Source organism: Camelus ferus, chromosome 11, assembly GCF_009834535.1.
Source record: "Camelus ferus isolate YT-003-E chromosome 11, BCGSAC_Cfer_1.0, whole genome shotgun sequence".
NCBI classification, from domain to species: Eukaryota; Metazoa; Chordata; class Mammalia; order Artiodactyla; family Camelidae; genus Camelus; species Camelus ferus.
Window position 1 is genome coordinate 64,977,000 of NC_045706.1, and position 23,814 is coordinate 65,000,813.

Consider the following 23,814-nt stretch of genomic DNA (forward strand, 5'->3'; position numbering starts at 1 on the left):
ACACTTCCTAAAGGGTAGGAAGGCCTGGAACTTCTGCCACATGCTGATTTGCCAGAACAAGTCACAAGGCCAGTCCAGATACCAGAGGATGGGAAAATGAATCTGCATCTTATGAATAGCATGTGGGAAGGAATGGATATTGTCCATCTTTGACCATCAGATTAACCAAAGGAGGCCCATAGTTGTAAATCAAAGAAAGTAAGAAATGATACAAGGTTTTGGGAAATGGCGTATTCAGGGATTGGTGGACTTTGCAAAGCAGGAGTGTTCAGGCACTGACTGCCTGTCTTTCAGGTTGTAAAAGTGTAGTCACTGGAGTGAGGCTGTAGCTAACTGACTGACTTGCTGACTTTCCAGAGCATGGTCAGAGAGAAAGCTGCTGTTCATTGACTTTCAGAAATAGGGAGCTGTCGCAGATTGGCTGATCTTCATAAGCATGTGTACTGATGAGACATTTCCTCCAATTAATTGGTATCAATTCTGATCAACTGTCTCTGATCCAGCAGGTTTGTTGGTTACTAATTCATGGTTTGAGGCTATGGCCAAGAAACAGTATCCAGGCTCTCCTGAATTTGGAGACTAGGAACACTTTATTCTTATCAGAGGATTATTTTTTTAAAAGTATTTTCATTAGTACAGGCTTTACCCTTAATAGCAGATTTGCTACAGCTATTGAACTGTCCCCAGAAAGTACTAATTTTTATTTTTGATTGAGAAGCCAAGGAAGGATTGAGAAGTCCAATGTATTTGCTTTCACAACATGCTGAAATAAAGAACTATAAAGGGATTAAGATTCCTCTTAAACCTCCATCAAGATAGTATGCTCACGTCAGAACTGAATAGAATACTGGTATCAATATTTACCGTGGCATATTCAGAAGTTATATAAATATAAAGTATATTTAAGATATATGCAATCACTAAATATCATAATAGGTGCTCATTAGTTTTAAATATCAGACAAATCAGAAGAAGGCATGACTAGAAAGTTGAACAGCATGAAAGTCATCTTCATTGGGAAGGGGAAATGAGACGGCATGATGATATGAAGAGTGGGCAATAAAGTAATTTTACTAGTAATGTAGTAATACTAGTAATAGTAATGTAGCTGGTGGAGGTGGATACTATAAGTTTTGTCATTGCATTGCACTAATTAAGTATGACGTAAAGATGTATTTTACCTTGAGATAGTAAGAAAATTACAAAATGATACAGGAAAAATTGGCCACTGACTTGGAAGAAAATATAGGACTACTGTGGTTAGTGATCAATTAACAATTTAATTTAGACAATGTTTACTTCATACATTTACTGCTATATTTCATCAGGAAATTTGCTTTGATATGACAGAAGGTAAAACACATTTCTTTGGAAAAAAAATTCTAATGCTTAGGCTTGTATCCTATAAATATAATGCATATAATAAATATATTGCAAAAATACACCCACCCACAAATTGCTATTTGCATCATTTCTAAACAAATACCATACATAAAAGTATCTTGACATTGGTTGTGATGTTTTCAGTTCTGAGAAAAACTTGTAAAGCCCCAGAGAGTAACTAAGTTATGCTCTGTGGGCCGTACGGTTTTCTCTGAGGGCTACTGGGCTCTGCTATTGTAATGTGACAGGCAAAACAGAAACAAATGGGTTTTTTTTTTTTGGTGTTCTAATAAAACTTGTATTTATAGATAAATTTGAAAAATCATAGAATTTTCACATGTCACAAGATACAGTTTAAGTTTTTTTTTAACCATTTAGAAATGTAAAACCATTCTTAGCTTGCAGTGGGCCAGATCTGAATCACTTGTGGGAAAACGTACAACCAAACCAAACCAAGGCACCACAGCAATGAAGTGGGGGAATGAATGTTGGCAGCCAACCTTTTATTTTTTGCAGCATAATTCAAGGAGTACAAATGAAAATAATGATACTGTCTAACAGATAGCTCTTCTTGTGTCTCAGACACTATTCTAAGTGCTTTAAGAGAGTTAACTCATTTACACCTCAAAGCAATCCTAACATATTATTACTATCACTTCTCGTTTATAGAAAAGGAAACTGAGGCACAGAGAGGTAAGTGGAATGCCTCATGCTAGAAACTGAGCCTACGCAGGAGTCCAGAGTCCACACTCCTAACTTCCATGTCATGTTGCTACTTAAGAAGAAAAAAGTAGTGAAGAACATTTAGGACTCTCATATAAAATACAAATGCAGGTAACACTGCACCTTGCTAAAACATTGACATTAAGACAGATAATTTCTTTACATAGCATTATTTTTTCTTAATTGTGTAGTGTTTTCAGCGGTTTTAAAAAATAAACTCAGGTCTATCCTATAAATAAATGTATCCCTAATGTAAAATTTAGCTGACCATGAGACAGCTGAAAATGTTACAAAACATCTTTAGCTTTTTCTGAAGGATTAGTTCAGTAATGTCTACATCCATTTAAAACTGTCAGGAAATAGGAGAAAAAGATACATCATAATTTTAAAAGAATATAACACTTAAATACACATTATATTAACAACAGGAGTCACTGCTGAGACTAACGAGAGATATCTTCATATACACAAAAGTTACTGAACTAAGGTTACATACTTCCCTAGGTACGATTATGGATGGGTTCACATGCACAACACCCACAATTTGTGTCCTGTGGCACACTGACATTCACACAGAAGTCCTGCATATTAAAGGACTCTTCACGTGTGTTTAGTGATGTCACCTAGTTATTCAATTTATTTGTACTTTTTAAAAAGCTTTATATATTTAGACATTTGCAGGTTTCTTTAAAAGAAAAACCACCACCTTGTAATCACATCTCTGCACCATGACTTCTACTACAAATGTTTCCCTCAGTACAGATTCTCTTAGAATGTTTGTTAAAAAGCTTTCACATATTTAAAATATCTAGAAAGATTCTAGTACTTTGTATCAGCGATCTAACATTCACCAAAACATTTCTTGATAAAGCCTTCCATGTATGTTGCAATCTTTGTGATTATCCCCTCTGAGGGTTCTAGTATGAGTCCATCTGACATAAAAAGATTTCTGAATGCTCATGATACTGACAGGAATTTATCACTCCTGTGAGCTGTTGGATGTTTAAATGATGGCCACCCTGATAGGAAATTTCCTGACATACATTTTACTTACAGGATTTCTCTTTTGTGTGATTTCTGTGTTGTACAATAAAGTATGACTTCTGAAAGAAAGGTTTCCCTCATGTTTTGCTATTTGTAGTGTTTCTGCCGTCTGTGTTGTCTGATATTTAGTAAAGTCTGATGTATAGGTAACATTTCCTAACACTTATAGAATTTCCCTCTGTGAAGAAACATTGTGGCTGAAATTTTCCTGTATTGATATTCCATAAGATGCCTTATGTGAATTATCTGATTATTCTCAAGAACGAATTCAGACAGAATTTCCCAATTTATACTATTCATTAGCTTTCCCCTTCTGTGTGTGTCTTCTGATGTGCAGTGAGTTTTGATTTCTGGATAAAAGTTTTCCTGCACTCCTGACATTCGTAGGGTTTCTCTCCTGTGTGTTTTCTCTGATGTATGATAAAATGTGACTTCTGAGAGAAGGATTTCCCACAGTCCTTACATTCGTAGGGTTTCTCTCCTGTGTGAGTCCTCTGATGTAATCTGAGGACTGAATTCACAGAGAAAGATTTCCCACATTCGCTACATTCATAGGGCTTCTCCCCTGTGTGCTTTCTCTGATGTTTAGTGAGGTCTGATTTATAGTAGAAGTTTTTTCCACATTTGCTACATTCAAAGGGTTTCTCCCCTGTGTGAGTTCGCTGATGTACTGTTAGGGCTGACTTCTGGTAGAAGCATTTCCCACATTCCTTACATTCATAGGGTTTTTCTCCCGTGTGGGTTCTCTGATGAGTTTTGAGGTGAGAATTTCTAGAGAAGAATTTCCCACACTCCTTACATTTATAGGGTTTCTCCCCTGTATGTGTTCTCTGATGTACTGTGAGGTGTGACTTCTGGGAAAAGGATTTCCTACATTCCTTACATTCATAGGGTTTCTCCCCTGTGTGTGTTTTCTGATGCACCATGAGGTATGCCTTAACATAGAAGAACTTCCCACATTCAGTACATTCATAGGGTTTCTCTCCTGTGTGTGTTTTCTGATGTTCCATGAGGTGTGGCTTCTGGTAGAAGGACTTCTCACACTGATTACATTCATACGGTTTCTCCCCTGCATGGGTTCTCAGATGTCTACTGAGAGATGACAGGTGGTAGAAAGTTTTCTTACATTCTTTACATTCATAGGTTTTCTCTCTGGTTTGAGTTTTCTGTTGCCTCGTGAGGTCTCCATTCCTAGGGGCAGATTTGCCACATTCGCTGGGTTTGTCCTTTGAGTGAGTGTGCTGATGTACTATGAGAGCAGACTTCTGGCAGAAGGACTTTTCACATTCATTACATTTATAGGCTTTCTCTGTGGTATCAGTTTTCTGATGTTTTGTGAGTTCTCCATTCCTAGAGAGAAATTGCCATATTCATTAATGTATAAAGATTTTTTTTTTTGGTCTGCTGTATTTTTCAAGTAGCTCTGACAACTGATTTCTAGAGATTTTTCCCCCAGTGTTCATTAGATTCATAGGGTTTCTCCACTGTGAATATTCTATGTTGACATACATTCTGGTTTAACATTTGGTAGAAGGAACTTCACTTGCATTATATTCACAAGATCTCTCAACTGCCTCAGCTGCTCCCCTCTGTGTGATAAAGCCTCCCTCATTGTGTAAATCAGAAGAATCAAAAATTGTTTCAAAGTTTGATCCTGGTCCTGAATTATGAATAAAGTCTCCATTATGAGAAAGGGTAAACACGTGGATTATGTTCTTTGGAATGTGTTTCAGTGTCAGTTTTCTCGTATTTAGTGTTAACTAGTACTCCCCAACTTGTGGTACCCCCATCAGGACCCTTTCTTACAAAGCTTCTAATCTCAAAATTGAATTCTTGAACTTGCCTTGTATTTTCAGCTTGGCTTTCCTGATTTCTTGGTCCTTGATCATGAATATTCCATAGGTCTTCTACAAAAGAATCACAATTTAATACCGTATACATTTTAACACATTATTATGGTCATAGGGTGGATTCTTAGGCTTCAGGCCAATATCCTCAAAGGAAGGAGTTCTCAAATGCAAACTTCCTCTATCACATTGGTTGAGAAAAAAAAAACAAAACACACACTAATAACTGCTATAGCAGAGGGGAAGGGACCTGGTTATAAACCTAAGTACCTCTGAGACTACAAAATGACTTTGAAAACTTGAGGAGAAAGTTAAGAAAAACAAACAAACAAAGAACAGGGAGCAGAGAACAAAAGGTATTCAAAGTGCTGCTGAACAGGAATGTGGGGCTCACAGAGAATGCTGTGACCCCATTAAGGACAATGAACAGTAAAGAGGGTGATAGGAAAAATCAGTAGACAACTGTGTTCACTGAAAATATCACAGGAAAGATTAAACTGGATGAAGAAGCCAAAGTATAGGTTTTTACCCACTCAAACCTAGTCTACTGTGTTGGGATACCTAGTCGTCAGTAGACAACAAACTACTTCATTCCCTCCTCACCCATTCCACAACAATCCAGATGTCAACACTAACGTGCCTTTCCCAGAACATCCACTTCCTCATGCTTAGAGGGCTAGTCCTGCAGCTTGGGCTCTCACTCTCCATCTAGCTGCCTTAATTTTCACTGGTTCAGAAGACCCAGAAACACATACATCCAAAAGGAAAGACTTTAAAAAAGCAGAGTGCAAGCCATTCTTACAAGAGAATGAATTCCCACTCGTTGCACCAGAGATTTTCAATGCTGACCACCAATTCCGCACCTCCAAAATGGTGTTACCTATGGCTCAACACTAGTCTTATTCTGCTTAAATATCTTAGCTCCCACATCTTTGCTTCAATTTACTACTTGATCTTTAAAGAGTAAACTATTCAACATCATTCTAGAAACTTTACCCACCTTCATATTTATTCATCTTTAAATGCTTGAAAGAAAGTGAAAGATTATGAGCAGAGAATTTGGGTTAGAATTTCATGGCATTTGTGCGGAAAACATAAAAGTTATTTGATAGAGACATGTGCAAGGTTAACCTGGATACTCATGATAAAAGACCTTATGTAGGAAAGACACTTAAGAGAGCAGATGAGATGAAGATTAGCATGTGTTTGGAGGCCACAAGGCAGAATAAGATGCAGTAGGCAATAAAGGGCCAGACTAGTTCTTGACAGAAAATTAAGTGTATTTTGTATTAACTTTGAAATAATATAACTGATGAAAGGCATAATGATTTGTAATCTGATTTCAGAGTTTAAAGACAGAACAGGAAATTAAAACTGGTGCTGAAAAAAACTAAGGCATTTTGTTGTTAACAAAAGGAGGAAAATACATTTGAAAAAAATTTGTAAGGCAGATATATAAACACTTTAAGATTATAGTTGCACATTTCAATGGCAAGGAGTAAATGGGAATTCTAGACAGAAGACAAAATGAAAATTTAGGTTGAGGGTAGTATACAGAAAGAGAAGTAAATTTATTTTAAAAATGTCATACAAAAGAGGGAATTTAGATGGAGAGAATGAAACTTCGGGGTGTGATTTTTGCTGCCTACATATGCAAATCAAAGGTCCAAAATCATTTCCAAAAATACAGGGCATTTGAAAAAGAGATTCCTGAAAAACATATTTCAAAAGGCAGAGGCACCAACCCTCTCAAATAACATGGGCTATTATTTCTCACTTACCAGGGTAGTTCCTGACGTGGAAATTCTACTTCTAATATCCATGGCTCTTTTCCTTGCTTCAACTTGAAGACTGCATTTGGCCTATTCACACGATAACCTATTAACAGAGAAGATAAAGCAAATACTATAAATTGCTTGGAATACAGCAACTCTGAAGGATATGGAAGTGCTGCTTTCAGAGCAGAACAATGAAGTTCTCATGTAAGCTTGGCAAATTTAGATTCTATCAGTGGGGTAGGTGGGGACACCAGTATTTTTCTGGTACCCGAAATGGATTCATCAACTTTGACCCCTAAAACAAAGCCAATATTCAGCCCTGCAGGGGTCTTACAAGTTCCAGCAACTGGGAGAGGAAATGCAAACGGCTGGGAGTGACAGGTGGGGGAGAGCTCCTCACCCACTGAGATCAGGTGGCGGTAGTTCTCCTGCATCACTTCCCTGTACAGGGTCCTCTGAGCAGCATCCAGCAGCTGCCATTCCTCCCGGGTGAATTCCACAGTAATATCCTTGAATGTCACTGGCCCCTGAAACAACATGTTTCTGTTCAAACTGAAGTGATCAGAACAGAGTACCATCAAAAAGACATGTGTAAATTAGCTCTTCATGTGCCAACTATAGGGTTTACTCTAGAGAGTTAAGATACACTCTAACTCTGTACCCTGTTTTATACATACATAAAATATTTCTTCAGTACGTATTTACTGAAATATCACTCCATGCCTGGAACTCTGCTCAACATACAAAGGTGAATGAAAGCAACTATTCTTGTCATTGGGGAGCTTACATTCTGACAAGGAAGTAACTATTAAATTCTTAAATGCAGTATGCACAGCAGATACTTTAACAGAAGTATGTACAAGATAAAAGATGGTCACAAAGGGTGGCCAAGATGATAGAGAAGGAAGACCCTGAGCTCACCTCCTCCTATGGGCACACTGAAATTACAATTTACAGAGCAACTATTTCTGGAAATGACCTGAAGAGTAACAGAAAAGATTCCCCACACTAAATACATAAAGAAGGAACTACAATGAGACAGGTAGGAGGGGCAGAGACAGTACAGTCAAGACCCATACCCCAAGTAGGTGACCCACAAATGGGAAGATAATCAAAAGTAGAGGTTCTCCCCAAGGAGTGAGGGGTCTGAGCCCCACATTGGGCTCCCCTGCCTGGGGATCCTGCACTGGGAAGATGAACCCCCAGAGTATCTGGCCTTGAAGGCCAGTGGGCCTTGCTAACTAGAGAGCCAGAGGGCTGCAGGAAATAGATACTCCACTCTTAAAGGGCGCATGCGAAATCTCACATGCTCCAAATCACACTGCAGAGGAGGTAGTGATTTGAAAGACTGGCTCAGACCCACTTGCTGATCTTGAAGCACCTCCTGGAGAGGCAGAGGCAGCTGGGACTCCCCCTGGACACAGACACTGGCAGCAGCCACTCTGGGGAGCTCTTTCTACCGTGAGGTACTAATAAGCACCATTTTGGAGTCCTCCTTGTAGCCCATTAGTGCTGGAGGCTTATCTGCCCACCAGTGGGCCAATACCCAGGACACCCCAGGCCATGCAGCCAGCCACCCTGGGCCCCAGTCCAGGCATTCCACAGGCTGTGCAGCCAGCCACAGAGGGACCCAGTCCCTTCCAACAGTGGGCCAGCAGCCACTGCACGAGGTAGGGCCTGGCTTCCAACAGGGCTGGGGCCAGCCCTGCCTACAAGTGTCCCCACAACAGTCAGCCCTGAAACAACAGAAGGGCTCGTGCAGCCCATATAGGGGGATCTCCTGGAGCATACAGCTCTGGTGGCCAGAGAGGGGTGTGCTGCCTGGGCCTCATATGACACCTCCTACATAAGATTACTTCTCTATGATTGGGAAATGTAACCAACCTACCTAATGCATAGAAATAAAAACAGAATTAGGCAGAATGAGGATACAGAGGAATGTGTTCCAAATGAAAGAATAAGACAAACCTCAGAGAAAGCTTAGAGAAGTGGATACAGGCATTCTACCTGATAAAGAGGTAAAAGTCCTAAAGATGCTCACTGAACTCAGAAGAAGAATGGATGAACAGTGAGAATTTTAACAAAGTATTAGACACACAGAGCTGAAGGATACAATAAGTGAAACAAACAAAAGAGACACTAGAAGGAATCAACAGTAGATTAATGGATCAGTGAACTGGAAGACAGAGTAGTAGAAATCACGCAAGCCAAACAGAAAAAAGAAAAAAGAATTTTAAGACTGAAAATAATTTAAGAAACTTCTGGGACAACATCAAGCATTCACATTATAGGGGTCCCAGAAGGAGGAGAGAGAAAGAGAAGATAGCTGATAATTTATTTGAAGAAACAATAGCTAAAAACTTCCCTAACCTGGGAAAAGAAACATATATCCAGGTTTAGGAAACACAGAGTCCCAAGTAAGAGGAACTCAAACGAGATCCATACATTATAATTAAAATGGAAAAATTAAAGATAAAGAACCTTAAAAGCAGCAAGAGAAAAGCAACTAGTTATGAACAAGGGAATTCCCATAAGACCAGCAGCTGACTTTTCAGCAGAAACTTTGTAGGACAGAGGGAGTGGCATATATATTCAAAGTGATGAAAGACAAAAACCTACAAATAGGAATACTTTACCCAGAAAAGCTATCATTCAGATTTGAAGGAGAAATAACAATCTTTAAAGACAAACAAAAGCTAAACAAGTTCATCACCACAAAACCGGCCTTACAAGAAATGTTAAAGGGATTTCTCTAAGCAGAGAAGACCATAACTAGAAATAAGAAAATAAGAAAGAGAAAATATCTTACTGGTAAAGGCAAACATACACTAAAGGTAGTGGATAAACCACTTATAAATCTAACAGGAAATTTAAAAGACAAAAGTAGTAAAAATCATCTATATCCACAATAAGTAGTTAGGGGATACACAAAACAAAAAGATTTAAAATATGCAGTCAGAAACATAAAATGTGGATGGGGGAGTAATGCAGATTTGTTAGAATGTGTTTGAACTTGAGAAATCATCAACTTAAAATAATCATACACACACAAGTTCTTATATATATCATGGTAACACAAACCAAATAGCTATAATAGATACATTAAAAAAAGAGAAATCCAAACATAACACTAGAGACAGTCATCAAATCACAAGGGATGAGAACTAAGAAAAAGAAAGTATACAAAAGAATTACAAAACAATAAGAAAACAATTAATAAAATGGCATTATATATATACCTATCAATAATCATGTTAAATGTGAATGGACTAAATGCTCCAATCAAAAGATACAGAGTGGCTGAAAGCCTACAATGGACTCAAGATCTCAACACACAGACTGAAAGTGAGGGGATGGAAAAAAGTATTCCATGCAAATGGAAGTAAAGAGAAAGCTGGGTAGCAACACTTACATCACACAAAATAGACTTTAAAACAAAGACTGTAACAGTAGACAAAAGAGCACATTACATAATGATAAAGGGATCAATCCAAGGAGATACAACAATTATAAGTATATATGAACCCAATATAGGAGCACCTAAATACATAAAGCAAATATTAACAAGCATAAAGGGAGAAGTTGACAGTAACAGTAATAGGACAGGACTTAAACCCCCTACTTATATTAATGGACAGATCATCCAGACAAGAAATCAATAAGGAAGCACTGGCCTTAAAAGATACACTGCAGCAGCCTGACTTAATAGATATACAAAACATTCCACCTGAAAGCAGTAGAATACACATTATTTAAAAGCATACATGCAACATTCTTCAGGACAGATTACATGTGAGGCCACAAAAATGTCTCAATAATTTTGAGAAGGTTGAAATCTTATTAAGCATCTTTTCTTACCACAGCAGTATGAGACTAGAAATCAACTATAAGAAAAAACTGCAAAACCCACAAATGCCTGGAAGCTAAACAACATGCTACTAAACAACCAATGGCTTACTGAAGACATCAAATTGAAAGTTAAAAAAATACCTGGAGACAAAAGAAAGTGGAAACACAACATGCCAAAATCTATGGGACATAGCAAAAGCAGTTCTAAGAAGGATGTTTATAGTGATACAGGGCTACCTCAAGACACAAGAAAAATCTCAATTTAACCTTACACCTAAAGTGACTATAAAAAACTCTGAAGTTAGTGAAGGAAAGAAATAATAAAGATCAGAGAAGAAACAAACGAAAGAGAGACTGAAAAGACAATAGAAAAGATCAGTGAAACTAACAGGTTGTTTATAAATCAACCACACTTCAATAACAACAACAAAAAAAGGAAAATGCTAGAATTAAAAACACTAAAAACAAAGTACAATTTAAGAAAAACAACTAAGAGCTGGTTCTTTGAAAAGATAACCAAAATTGATAAACCTTTAGCCAGACTCATCAAGAAAAAAAAGAGAGCCCAAATCAATAAAATTAGAAATGAAAGAGAAGTTACAACTGACATCATAAAAATACAAAAGATTTTAAGAGATTACTATAAATAACTATATGCTAATAAAATGAGTAACGTGGAAGAAATGGATAAATTCCTAGAAACAATATTAGGAAGAAATAGAAAATCTGAACAGACAAATTCCAGTGATGAAATCTGAATTGGTAATTTTAAAAAGCTTCTAACAAACAAAACTCCAGGACCAGATGGCTTCACAGGTAAACTCTACAAAGACATTTAGAGAAGAGTTAACACCTCTCCCTCTTGGACTATTCTAAAAAACTGAAGAGGAAGGAATGTTTCTGAACTCATCCTACAAGGCCAGCATCACTCTGATATCAAAACCAGACACCACCAGAAAAAAAAAATCACAAGACAATATTACTGATGAATAGAGATGCAAAAAACCTCAACAAAATAGCAAACTGAATTCAACAATACATTAAAAAATTATACACCCCTTGTATGTATCTTTTTGAGTTAGTTCTTATTTTGTGGTTGGCTTTATTCCTTTGATAACTATGTAAGTTTAAAAAGCTAAAGCTCTAAACGTTCTTAGAAACAATGAACAGTAGATATATGTAAATTAAAAACATATGTGCAGTAAAAAAACCCATCTATCAAGCCATGAAAGACATGGAAGAAACTTAAAAGACATATTACTAAATGAAAGAAGCCAGTCTGAAAAGGCTACAAACTATACGATTCCAACCAAATGACATTCTGGAGAAGGCACAGCTACAGAAACAAGAAAAAGATCATGGTTTCCAGGGTTTGGGGAGAGGGAGGGAGAGAGGAATGAATAGATGGATCACATGGGATTTTTAGGACAATGAAATTATTCTGTATGATACTATAGTGGTGGCTACATGTCGTTATGTGTTTGTCAAAATCCATAGAATGTATAACATCAAGAGAGAACCCTAATGTAAACTATGGACTTTGGCTGGTAATAATGTGCCCATGTTGGTTCATCAATTGTACCAAACATGCCACACTGATGAGGGATGTTGAGGGTAGAGGAGTATACATGTGTGGGTGGGGAGAGCTATGTTTGAACTCTGTATTTTCTGCTCAATTCTGTTGTGAACCTGAAACTGCCCCAAAAGAATAGTCTATTAAAAAAAAAAAAGACATATGAATAAACTACCGATTTTAGTTAATAATAATATATCAATATCAGTTCATTAATTGTGAAAAATGTACCATACTAATGTAAGATAATAATAGGGAAAACCGGACACGGGGTATTTGGGGATTCTTTGTACTATCTTTGCAACTTTTCTGTAATTCTAAAACTATTCTAAAATAAAATTTATTTTTTAAAAAGCCATTCAAGTAGAGATTTAGAAATATAAAGCAATTTGTTAAATCGTTCTTTTCATAATATTAAATGACTTCACACAGTGAAAAACAAATTATACACCCTAATCAAGTGAGATTTATCACAGGGATGCAAGGATGGTTCAATATCTGCAAATCAATCAATGTGATATGCCACATTAACAAACTGAAGAATAAAAATCATATGATAATCTCAATAGATTAAAAAATTCAACATCCTTTTTAAAATTTTTGTATCTTTTCTTCCTTCCTTCCTTCCTTCCTTCCTCCCTTCCTTCCTTCCTTCCTCTCTCTCTCTCTTTTTCTCTTTCTTTTGACTGAAGTCCGGTCAGTTACTCTGTGTCAGTCTCTGGTGTACAGCACAATACCCTAGTCATGCATATACATGCATATATTTGTTTACATATTTTAAAATTTTTTATTTTTTATTGAAGTGTAGTTGAATTACAATGTTACTTTCAGGTGTACAACAAAGCATATATATATATATATACATACCACAAAAAGAACATGTAATCTTTAGAATAGTCAGAAGAATAGGACTTTAAAATAACCTTTGTAAATTAAAGCACAGTTGACAAAACTGTCTTAAGATAGTTTTAGTATAGCCAATCTAGTTACTGTGTTAAGTTTCAAATTGCAGCTAGTTGATAGAAAAATAACTTTAAATAATGGAATTGAATTCTATGGAAATTCTCTAAGGGGCAGCAGTACAAAATTCTCAGCTATATGTGCCTACAGATATTTGTCACCTTCCCAAAATTTCACAAAATACATTCATGTATGTATACATACATACATATATTTTCAGATTCTTTTCCATTATAGCTTATTACAAGAAACAGAATATAGTTCCCTGTGCTATACAGTAGGTCCTTGTTGTTTATCTTATAAATAATAGTGTGTATCTGTTAATTCCAAACTTCTAATTTATCCTTCTCCCCTCTTCCACTTTGGTAACCATAGTTTTTCTATGTCCACGAGTCTAATTCTGGTTTGTAAATAAAATTTATGTCTTTTATAGATTCTACATATAAGTGATATCATATGATATTTGTCTTTCTGTCTTACTTCACTTAATATGATAATCTTTAGGTCCACCCATGTTGCTGCAAATGACATTATTTCATTCTCTTTTATGGCTGAGTAATATTCCATCACATACACACACACACACACACACACACACACACACACACACACACACACACACACTCTCTCCCCACATTGTCTTTATCCAGCCATCTGTAAATGGACATTTAGGCTATTTCCATGTCTTGGCTATTGTAAATAGTGCTGCTATTAACACTGGGGTGCACATGTCTTTTCAAATTATAGTTTTCTCCAGATATATGCCCAGAAGTGGGATTGCTGGTAAGTCTATTTTCAGTTTTTAAAGGAATCTCCATACTGTCCTCCATAGTCACTGCACCAATTCCCACCAACAGTGTAGGAGGGTTCCTTTTTCTCCACAATTTCTCCAGCATTTATTTGTGGACTTTTTAATGTCAGACATTCTGACTGGTCGTGAGGTGATACCTCATGTTAGTTTTGATTTGCATTTCTTTAATTAGTGATATTGAGCATCTTTTCATGTGCCTGTTGGTCATTTGGATGTCATTTGTAAATATTTTTTCCCATACTGTAGGTTGTCTTTTCAATTTGTTTTCCTTTGCTGTGCAAAAGCTTTAAGTTTAATTAGGTCCCATTTGTTTATTTTTGCTTTTATTTCCATTACTCTAGGAGCTGGTTCAAAAAAAAAATATTGCTGTGATTTATATCAAAGAGTGTTCTGCCAATGTTTTCCTCTAGGAGTTTTATAGTATCCAGTCTTATATTTAGGTCTTTAATGCATTTTCAGTTTATTTTTGTATCTGGTGTTAGAGAATGTTCTAATTTCATTCTTTTACATGTAGCTGCCCAGTTTTCCCAGCACCACTTATTGAAGAGATTATCTGTTCTCTACTGTATATTCTTGCCTCCTTTGTTGTAGACTAATTGACCATAAGTGCATAGACTTCTTTCTGGAATTTCTATCCTGTTCCATTGGTCTGTGTGCCTATTTTTTGTGCTGGTACCATACTGTTTTGATTACTGATGCTTTGTAGTATAGTCTGAAGTCAGAAAGTGAGATTCCCTAGCTCTGTTCTTCTTTCTCAAGACTATTTTGGCTCTTTGTGGGTTTTTTGTGTTTCCATACAAATTTTAAATTTTTTGTTCCAGTTCTGTGAAAAAAGTCATTGGTAATTTGATAGGGATTGCATTAAATCTGTATATTGTCTTGGGTAGTATAGCCGTTTTAAAACATTGATTCTTACAATCCAAGAACATGGTATATCTTTCCCTCTTTGTATGTCATCTTCAATTTATTTCATCAGTGTCTCATTGTTTTTGGAGTACAGGTCCTTTGCCTCCTTAGATAGGTTTATTCCTAGGTGTTTTATTCTTTTTGATGGGATGGTACATGAGATTATTTCCTTAATTTCTTTTTCTGGTATTTTGTTGATAAGTGTTTAGATATGCAAATGAGTTTTGTATATTTATTTTGCATCCTGCACTTTACCAAACTCAGTGATGAACTCTAGTAGTTTTTTAGTTGCATCTTTAGGATTTTCTATGTATAGTATTGTGTCATCTGCACATAGTGACAGTTTTCTTCTTTTCCAATTTGGATTCCTTTTATTTCTTTTTCTTCTCTGATTGCTGTGGCTAGGACTTTCAAAACTATGCTGAATAAAAGTGGTGAGGGTGGCCATCCTTTCTGACAACATTCATTTCTGATTAAAACTCCAGCAGAGTGGGTATAGAGGGAACACACCTCAACATAATAAAGGCCATATACAGCAAGTCCACAGCTAACACACTCAATAGTGAAAAACTGAAAGCAATTCCTATAAACTCAGGACCAGACAAAGATATGAACTCTTGCTGCTTTTATTCAACATAGTACTAGCGGCCCTAGCCATAGCAATCAGATAAGAAAAAGAAAGAAAGAGAATTCAAATAAAAAAGAAAGTAAAATTGTCCCTGTTGCAGATGACATGATACTATACACAGAAAATTATAAAGACACCACCAAAAAAACTTTTAGAACTAATAAATGAATTCAATAAAGTTATAGGATATAAAATTAATGTACAGAAATCTGTTGTGTTTCTACACACTAACAATGAACTATCAGAAAGAGAAATTTCATTTACTATTGCATCAAAAAGAGTAAAAGGCCTAGGAATAAATCTAACCAAGAAGGTAAAACAGTTGCACTCAGAAAAATTAAGACACTGATGAAAGAAACTAAAGATAGCACATAAAAAAATGAAACAGTATTCTGTACTCATGGATTGGAAGAATTAATATTGTTTAAGTGACAATACTACCCAAGGCAATGTACAGATTAAATGCAATCTCTATCAAAATACCAAGGGCACATTTCATAGAACTAAAACAAATCATTCTAAAATCTGCATGGAAACACAAAAGACCCCAAACAGACAAAATAATCTTGAGGAAGAACAATAAAGCAGGAGGTATCATGCTCCCTAATGTCAACCCATACTACAGGGCTACAGTAATCAAAATGTATGACACTGGCACAAAAACAGATACATGGAGTAATGGAACAGAAAAGAGAGCTCAGAAACAAACCTACACTTAAATCGTTAACTAATCTATGACAAAAGAGTCAAGAATATACAATGAGGAAAAGACAACCTCTTCAATAAATGGTGTTGGGAAAACTGGACAGCTACATGCAACAGAATCAAACCAGACTACTTTCTCATACCATACAAAAATAAACTCAAAAATGGATTAAATACCTAAATGTAAGTCTTAAAACCATAAAACTCCTGGATGAAAACATAGGCAACATAGGCAGTATACTCTTTGTCATCCATCTTAGCAATTTTTTTTGGATTTGTTTCCTCAGGTTAAGTGTAACAAAAGCACAAATAAACAAATGAGACTACATCAAACTTAAAAGGTTTTGCACAGCAAAGGAAATTATCAACAAAATGAAAAGGCAGCCTACTGAATGGAGGAGATAACTGCAAACAATATATTCCCAAAGAGGTTAATATCTAAAATACACAAAGAACTCATACAACTCTATATCAAATAAACAAACCCAATTTTAAAAATGGGCAGAGAACATGAATAAACAAAGACCTATAGGTGGCCAACAGACAAATGAAACGATGCTCAACATCATTAATCATCAGGGAAATGCAAATAAGAACCATAATGAGGTCACCTTGCACCTGTCATAACAATTATCATCAAAGAGACAACAAAGAACAAGTGTTTGCCAGGATATAGAGAAAAGGGAACTGTTGTGCACTGCTGGTAAACTGAGGTAGCTGCTAGAAAAAAATTATGGAGGTTCCTCAAAATATTAAAAATACAACTGCCATATGATCTAGGAATTTCACTTCTGGGTAGTTGCCCAAAGAAAACAAAAACACTAATTTGAAAACATACATACACTTCAATGTTCATTGCATCATTATTTACAATGGCAAAGATATGGAAGCAACCTGAGTGTTCATGGAGAGATGAACAGATAAAGGAGACAAAGATATAGATATAGACACACATATATATGCACACACACAATGGAATCATAGTCTTAAAAAAAGAATGAAATCTTGCCATCTGCAACAACATGGATGGATAGAGTAGTAGCTTAGTGAAATAAGAGAAAGGACAAATACTACATAATTTCATTTATATGAGGAATCTAAAAAACAAAACAAACTTACAAAATGAAAACAAATTCATAGATACAGAGAACGAATGGTTATTTGCCAGAGGGAGGCTGTCTCAGGTGGGTGTGGTGGGCAAAATAGGTGAGGGAGATTAAGAGATACAAACCTCCAGTTAAATAATAAGTAAGTCATGGGATGTAATATACAGCATAAGGAATATGGTCAGTAATACTGTAATAACCTTGTATGGGGTCACATGGCACTAGACTTATTGTGGTGATCATTTCATAATGTATGCAATGTCAAATCATTATGTAGTACACCTAAAAGTAACAATATTGCACATCAACTATATTTTAATCAGAAAAAAGGTAGCCATAGATGGGGATAGTTATTTGCATTCTTTATTATCAAGTTAGATTTTATTAGGGATCAAACTGACTAATGTAAACTTTAGGAATAAAGAAAATAGAATGGGCAAAGGCATAGATGTATGAAAAAAGTGACAATTTAGGAAACTACATATAAGACAGTATGAGAATAGGGTATAGGACCAAGAGTAATTAGAAGGTGATAGTCAAGTCAGGTTACAGAACATGAAGTAAGTCTGAATTTGTCTTTTAAATATATTTTGTATACTCACTAAATTGATATCTGCTTATTAATTTATCATACATTTACATATATTAGTTCATTAAAAACTGACAAGTTTTCATTTATTTTTGTATTTATGTAAAAGAAAAATATGAATAGATATTCTTCTATTTCATACTATGTGGACTTCTCTTATACACAATAGAAGAGGCAAATAGCACATCAGAAAGATGTTAGAAAATTAGAATACATATATGAGTGACTTACATTAAAGTGACAGCAGTGTGGGACAGAAGCATAATAACCTGGTAATTAATTGGAAATTCATCGATTAACTACTGGGAGAAAGTGGGAGGCTAACCACCCCAGTGTCTGTATGGTTTGGTAATGGCTATAGCCATAATGCTAATTATTTTCATTCTTTCACTTTTATCGACAGAACTATTTAAGGCTATAAAATTTCCTCCAATCACTGCTTTATTTATATTTCATAGAATCTGAAATGTAGTTTTTTCATTTGAAGAACATCTTGGCTGCATATAAATTCTTGCTTCACACTTTCTTAAGAAAAAATACTCAGTTCTACTACCCTTGTTTTATGTATTTATATGTTGCTTACAAGGATTACGTCAACTTAATGTTCTCCCCTTGCCAAGTAATTTAGATATTTTTCCCTGAGACCCAGAGGACTTTTTCTTTTTTTAACTTTTAAATAAGTCTAGTGATTTTATTAGAATCTCTCTTGGTGTTTCCCACTCTAGGTCAATTCTCTTTGGCACACAGAGCCTTTTCAATATGTAAATTCAGTTTTCCTTTTCTTTATGGGAAGTTTCCTTGGATTATAGTTTTAAGTATTAGTTATCTTCCACTACTTAGTTTTTGTTATTTAGGGATTCTACTTTTTCTTACTCTCTTCCTCATCCTTGTCCAATCTTATTTTCCCCCACCACCATGGTCTCTTCCCATTCCTCTCCTGTATGCCATTTATTGTACTTTGGCTCATCTTTCTTCCCCCTTAGGTACACTGTAATTTAACCTTTTTATCTGAGATGTTCTCTGCTCTACTATTTCTTTCCTGAGTTAACTCATCTACTAACATTCACTTTTTCCCAATTTCTATCATACATCTTCAATCTCTGGTTTTTAAAGTTCCTTCCTATCTGAAATTACTTAATACTGAAGAGTTGTGTGTTCCTCTACTTTGTGTTTATATGGGGAAAGAATATACCAACTAAAAACTTGTTAATTCACATTTTCTGCTTTCTTCTTATGTTAGTATTATATGGATCTGAGCAGCTTTTTTTGTTCATGAATCAAATGTAGATAAACATTGATAGAGGGAAGAAATGAAAGGGTTACTCTAGTTCTTAACTCAAAAGCTCTCTCTTCTGTTGGTATAATATTTTCACAGCCTTTAAGAAACTAGCACATTGGGAATGGTTTGTAGATTCTGTGATACTGTATTCTTTGTTTTTAGGTCACCAGATTTCAGTTATTTATTTTCTTACTTGCCTTTACTACCAAGCAAGCAAGCGATTCCTTCTTTTCCTCTGAGTTATTGCCTGTTCCAAGCTGCCACCGGTGTTCCTGCATACACTTTAAGTCCCTTCTTTTCTACTTCTAGTGCTAGTGCTTGGGTCCCACGGGTTTCAAACCTCTTCCACATCTTTCTCCAGTCAGAGTAAGAGCCTCTGCTTCTGGCAGTATGCCTACTTGATCTTACATTCCTTTAGAGCTATGGCATCACCATCTCTTTTCTCCCATCAATTCCCTCCTGACTTACTGCTCTGGAATGAGCTCACAAGCTGTTTCTGCTATTCTGACAATGATCTCCCAACTTACACATAAATTAGTTTCCTGTCTCCTAGCTACTCAGTAAGAGCAGGTTATGGTGTATGGAGATATTTGTTACCAACTAACATTATTCTCTGGCAACTAGGAAATCCATAAAACAAGTTGGGAAAACAAGAAAAAAAGTAAGTTGGGCAAAAGGAGGCAATCAGGTGAATTTATTCATTCTGTGTCTGACATGATTGTGGAACATATAGCTGGAACTGTCCATTCTGGAAGATATGCATGTAAGTAAATTTACGTAAATTATATTTTCACATATATGAAAAATAGGGTTCTAGAAGAGTCCCCCCCCCAAAGGATATGCAGAAGCAGCAATATTTGAGATGGTGGCAACAGAAACTAGGCCAAGACCACAAAGCCTGATAAAACTTAGCTAAATCTAAGGAGGCCAGGAGAATGTTTAGAAAACCAAAGAAAGAAGAGTGTCACAAATAAAGGCCAGTTCTAGCTCAAAATTCAAATGTAAAAAGTCCAAGTAGAATAACTATAAAAGCACAGCAAAGGAGTGAAAGCTGTAATTAGTAAATAAGACAACTTGAGACATTTTTGGAAGATAAAGAACTCACAAGGTGAGATAAGAGAAGCCATCTTTTGGATACACATCCTAACAGAGAACTCAGGAAAGCTTCTCTCTGCTCAGAGTTGAAGGGCTACAATTTGACAAGGACAGCAGAGAGACAGGTTTGGCTAGGAAACTGAAATTAATGTCAAGCTTATGTGATTCCTCACTTAAAAAAAAAAAGCAAAGATTATCCAGCATAAAGCAAAAGCTGATGAGAAGAGCTCACCACATAAAGAAGAGGAACTAATAAAGGCCACTGAATATGGGCACAAGACAGCAAAAGAGAAAAACACAAAACTGTATTACACAGAGAGATGATTTATTCTTTTGTAATATATATGGGTTTTAAAAAAAATAACACTTCTGATGAAGTAATTACAATTACTATTTTCTTACCATATAGCAATATCACATAAGCAATTAACAGGATATGAATAAAACTGGCATGTGACTTCTTGTATATAGAACCAAACGCTAAAAGGCAAAGAAGGGATACACATATATTTTTAATGGAAAAAGTTTTGAATCTAAAATTCCATGCCCTGCCAAATTTTAATTCAAGGATTAAGAAAAGATGTTTTCATTAACATAAGGATTTCAAAAGCATACAAATGATGCACCTATTCTGCACAGCCCTAGATTACACTTCAAAGAAACCAAGAAGGAAAAGAACATGGCAAACTAGAAATAATAGCCAACAGATAAAAGAAACTAATGAGAACTTATTTCTGGAATAGCCATAACAGGAAACTATGGAAGTTAAAATGGATTGTTTACAGACACAGTGAAAAGGAAAGACTATTCTATATACTAAACAACCACACTGTCCTTCCAAGATACTAAAAAATATGGTAACAAAGTGCTCACATCTTTTCATGGGATACTCATTCAGATACTCATTGAAAGACCATTTTCTGGCCAGATGACAAATCTCAAGCTCAAAATAATTGAAATTATTCAAATAAATTCTCTGACTATAGCCAATTTAAACTGAAAATCAGTAACAGAAAGATACCTGAAAAAGTTACTTGGAAACAACAGCTGAGCATTTGGTTTATGTTATTGGAAAATAACAATGATAAATGTTGGTTCTCTTAGAGATCAAGAAAATTGAAAAAGCTGTATCTAGAATGACCAAGAAAACAGAAACTAAAAGTTAACAATGTCAAAAGTGAAAAGGAGGACAGTTATTACATACCTCATAAACATTAAAAGGATAATAAGGGCACACTGAACAATTCTATGCATATAAATTTGGTATCTTATGATGAAAGATGAAATGGACCAATTTCTTGAAAGAAACAAACTACCAAAACTCACTCAGGAGAAATACCTAAGCTGAATAGTCCCATATCTATTAAATAAACTGGATTTGTAGTTAAAAACCTTTGAACATGAGTGATGTCATAAGAAATGGTAAAGTGGAGAGCTTCAAGAATTGGTCCCTCCAATGAGGCAACCATTAAGGTGGAAAAAACTGACAGAAATCAACGTTTTTCAGAACTCTAGAATCTAAGAAAAAGGTGTGTCCATTTAACATGCCCACATCACTTTGTTTTTGAGCACTTCCTTACTCTCTGATACTACGGAATGCTCTGTGCTTATCTTGTATACCCTTGCCTTAGACCTACAATCAATCAATCTCTCCATGGAATTCTGGTTCCTGTTACTGTAGAATGATATTTTAAAACCAAGATCTGTGTGCTAGGTTTGCTACCGAGGTGTCACTGCTTACAGGCCCTCTCAGCAGACAGTAAATGTATGTTTGTATATTAACTCATGCATATACACATATCTATAATTATTTCTGTATCTATCATATACACAGTAAGTTAATACGTATTAAGATAACATATATACATTTGCTTTTCAATAAATGGCACTGTAAAAAATGGGCATCTGTATACAAAAATGAACCTCAGCCAATAAGTTATACTTTATACAAAAATCAACTCAAAATGAATTATAGACCTAAGTATAAAATGTAAAACTACAAAATTTTTTAGAAGATAGGAAAAGTCTTTGTGACTCTGAGATAAGCAAAAACTTTTTAGAGATGACACCAAAAGACACTAAGAAGAAAAATTTGTTTGGAGTTCATCAAATTTTTGTGAAAGACACTTTTTGGTGAGTAAAAAGAATAGCCACAGATAGTGAGGAAAATATTTGAAAATCACAAATCTAACAAAGCACTTGTATCCAGAACATATAAAGAACTCTCAAAATCATTAACAAAACAACCCAATTTAAAAATGAACAGAAAATTTGAATAGACACTCACAAAAGAAGATATATGGATAGCAAATAAGCACACCAAAAGATATTTTCAACATCATTAGTCATTAGAGAAATGCAAATTAAAGCAATAATGGCATACCACTGCACACCTATCAGAATGACTTAAAAAAAAAAAACCCTGAAATACCAAGTGCTGACAAGAATGGGAAGCAAGTGGAACTCTGATACATTGCAGTAAGAATACACAGTAGTCAGGAAAAGTCTGGCATTTTCTTATAAAGTTAATTATATATTTACCATGTGACCCAGTAGTCACATGCCTAGGTATTTACCCAAGAGAAATGAAAATCTGTGTACACCCAAATATCTGAATGCAAATGTTTGTAACAGCTCTTTTCATAATTGCCAAAAAAACCAGAAACCCAAATATTTTGAACTGATGAATAGATAAATAAATGAGCTAGACACATATAACTGAATACTATTTAGCAATAAAAAAGAACTAACTATTGATACATCCAACAGCATGATCAAATCTCAAATGCACCATGCTAAATGAAAGTAGGTAGTCTCAAAAAACCACATACTATATGATTCAATTTATATGACACTGGGGAAAGGCAGAACATTAGGGATGAAGAATAAATTGGTGATTTCTAGGAATTAGTGATGGGAAAACTACACAGAGGGAACCAAGGAAATTTTGAGGTGATTAAACTGTCCCGTATCTTGGCTGTGGTGATGATTACATGTCTTATGCACGTGTCAAAAGTCACTGAAATTTACATCCAAAAAGAGTGAATTCTGCTGTAAGTTAAAAAGCAAATAAAATAAAAATAGAGCACAAACCACTTCACACCCATTAGGTGGCTACTCTCAAAAAAAAACACACACACACACACACAATGTAAAAGAGAAAATATCAAATATTGGCAAGGATGTGAAGAAATCGGAACCCTTGAGCATTGTCAGTGGGAATGTTAAATGGTGCAGCCACTATGAAATACAGTATAGCAGTTCCTCAAAAAAAATTAAACACAGAATTACCATATGATCCAGAAATTCCACTCCCAGTTATGTATCCAAAAGAATTCAAAGCAAGGACTCAAACAAATATTTGTAAGCCAATGTTCATGATAACAGCTACAAAGTCTAAGCAACCCAGGTGTCCATCAAGAAAGGACTGCATAAAGAAAACGTAGTACATCCACACAATGGAATATTATTCAGCCTCTAAAAGGAAGGAAACCCTGTCATGTGCTACAACATGGATGAACCTTGAAGACACTGTTCT

At 35.5% G+C, this 23,814-nt stretch overlaps 1 protein-coding gene across 1 annotated transcript in view; it reads right to left on the reverse strand.

Annotated features, from left to right (window-relative positions):
* Positions 1–1,260: 1,260 nt before the first annotated feature.
* Positions 1,261–23,814, reverse strand: part of ZNF25 (zinc finger protein 25) — a 29,765-nt gene continuing 7,211 nt past the window's right edge. Inside the window, exons 4-7 of the mRNA XM_032491787.1 lie at positions 7,176–7,302; positions 6,782–6,875; positions 4,994–5,059; positions 1,261–4,500 (exon numbers count right to left, since the gene is read on the reverse strand). Coding sequence (XP_032347678.1) covers positions 3,450–4,500; positions 4,994–5,059; positions 6,782–6,875; positions 7,176–7,302 — 1,338 coding nt within the window. The 3' untranslated portion in view covers positions 1,261–3,449. The remainder of the gene's footprint in view (positions 4,501–4,993; positions 5,060–6,781; positions 6,876–7,175; positions 7,303–23,814) is intronic.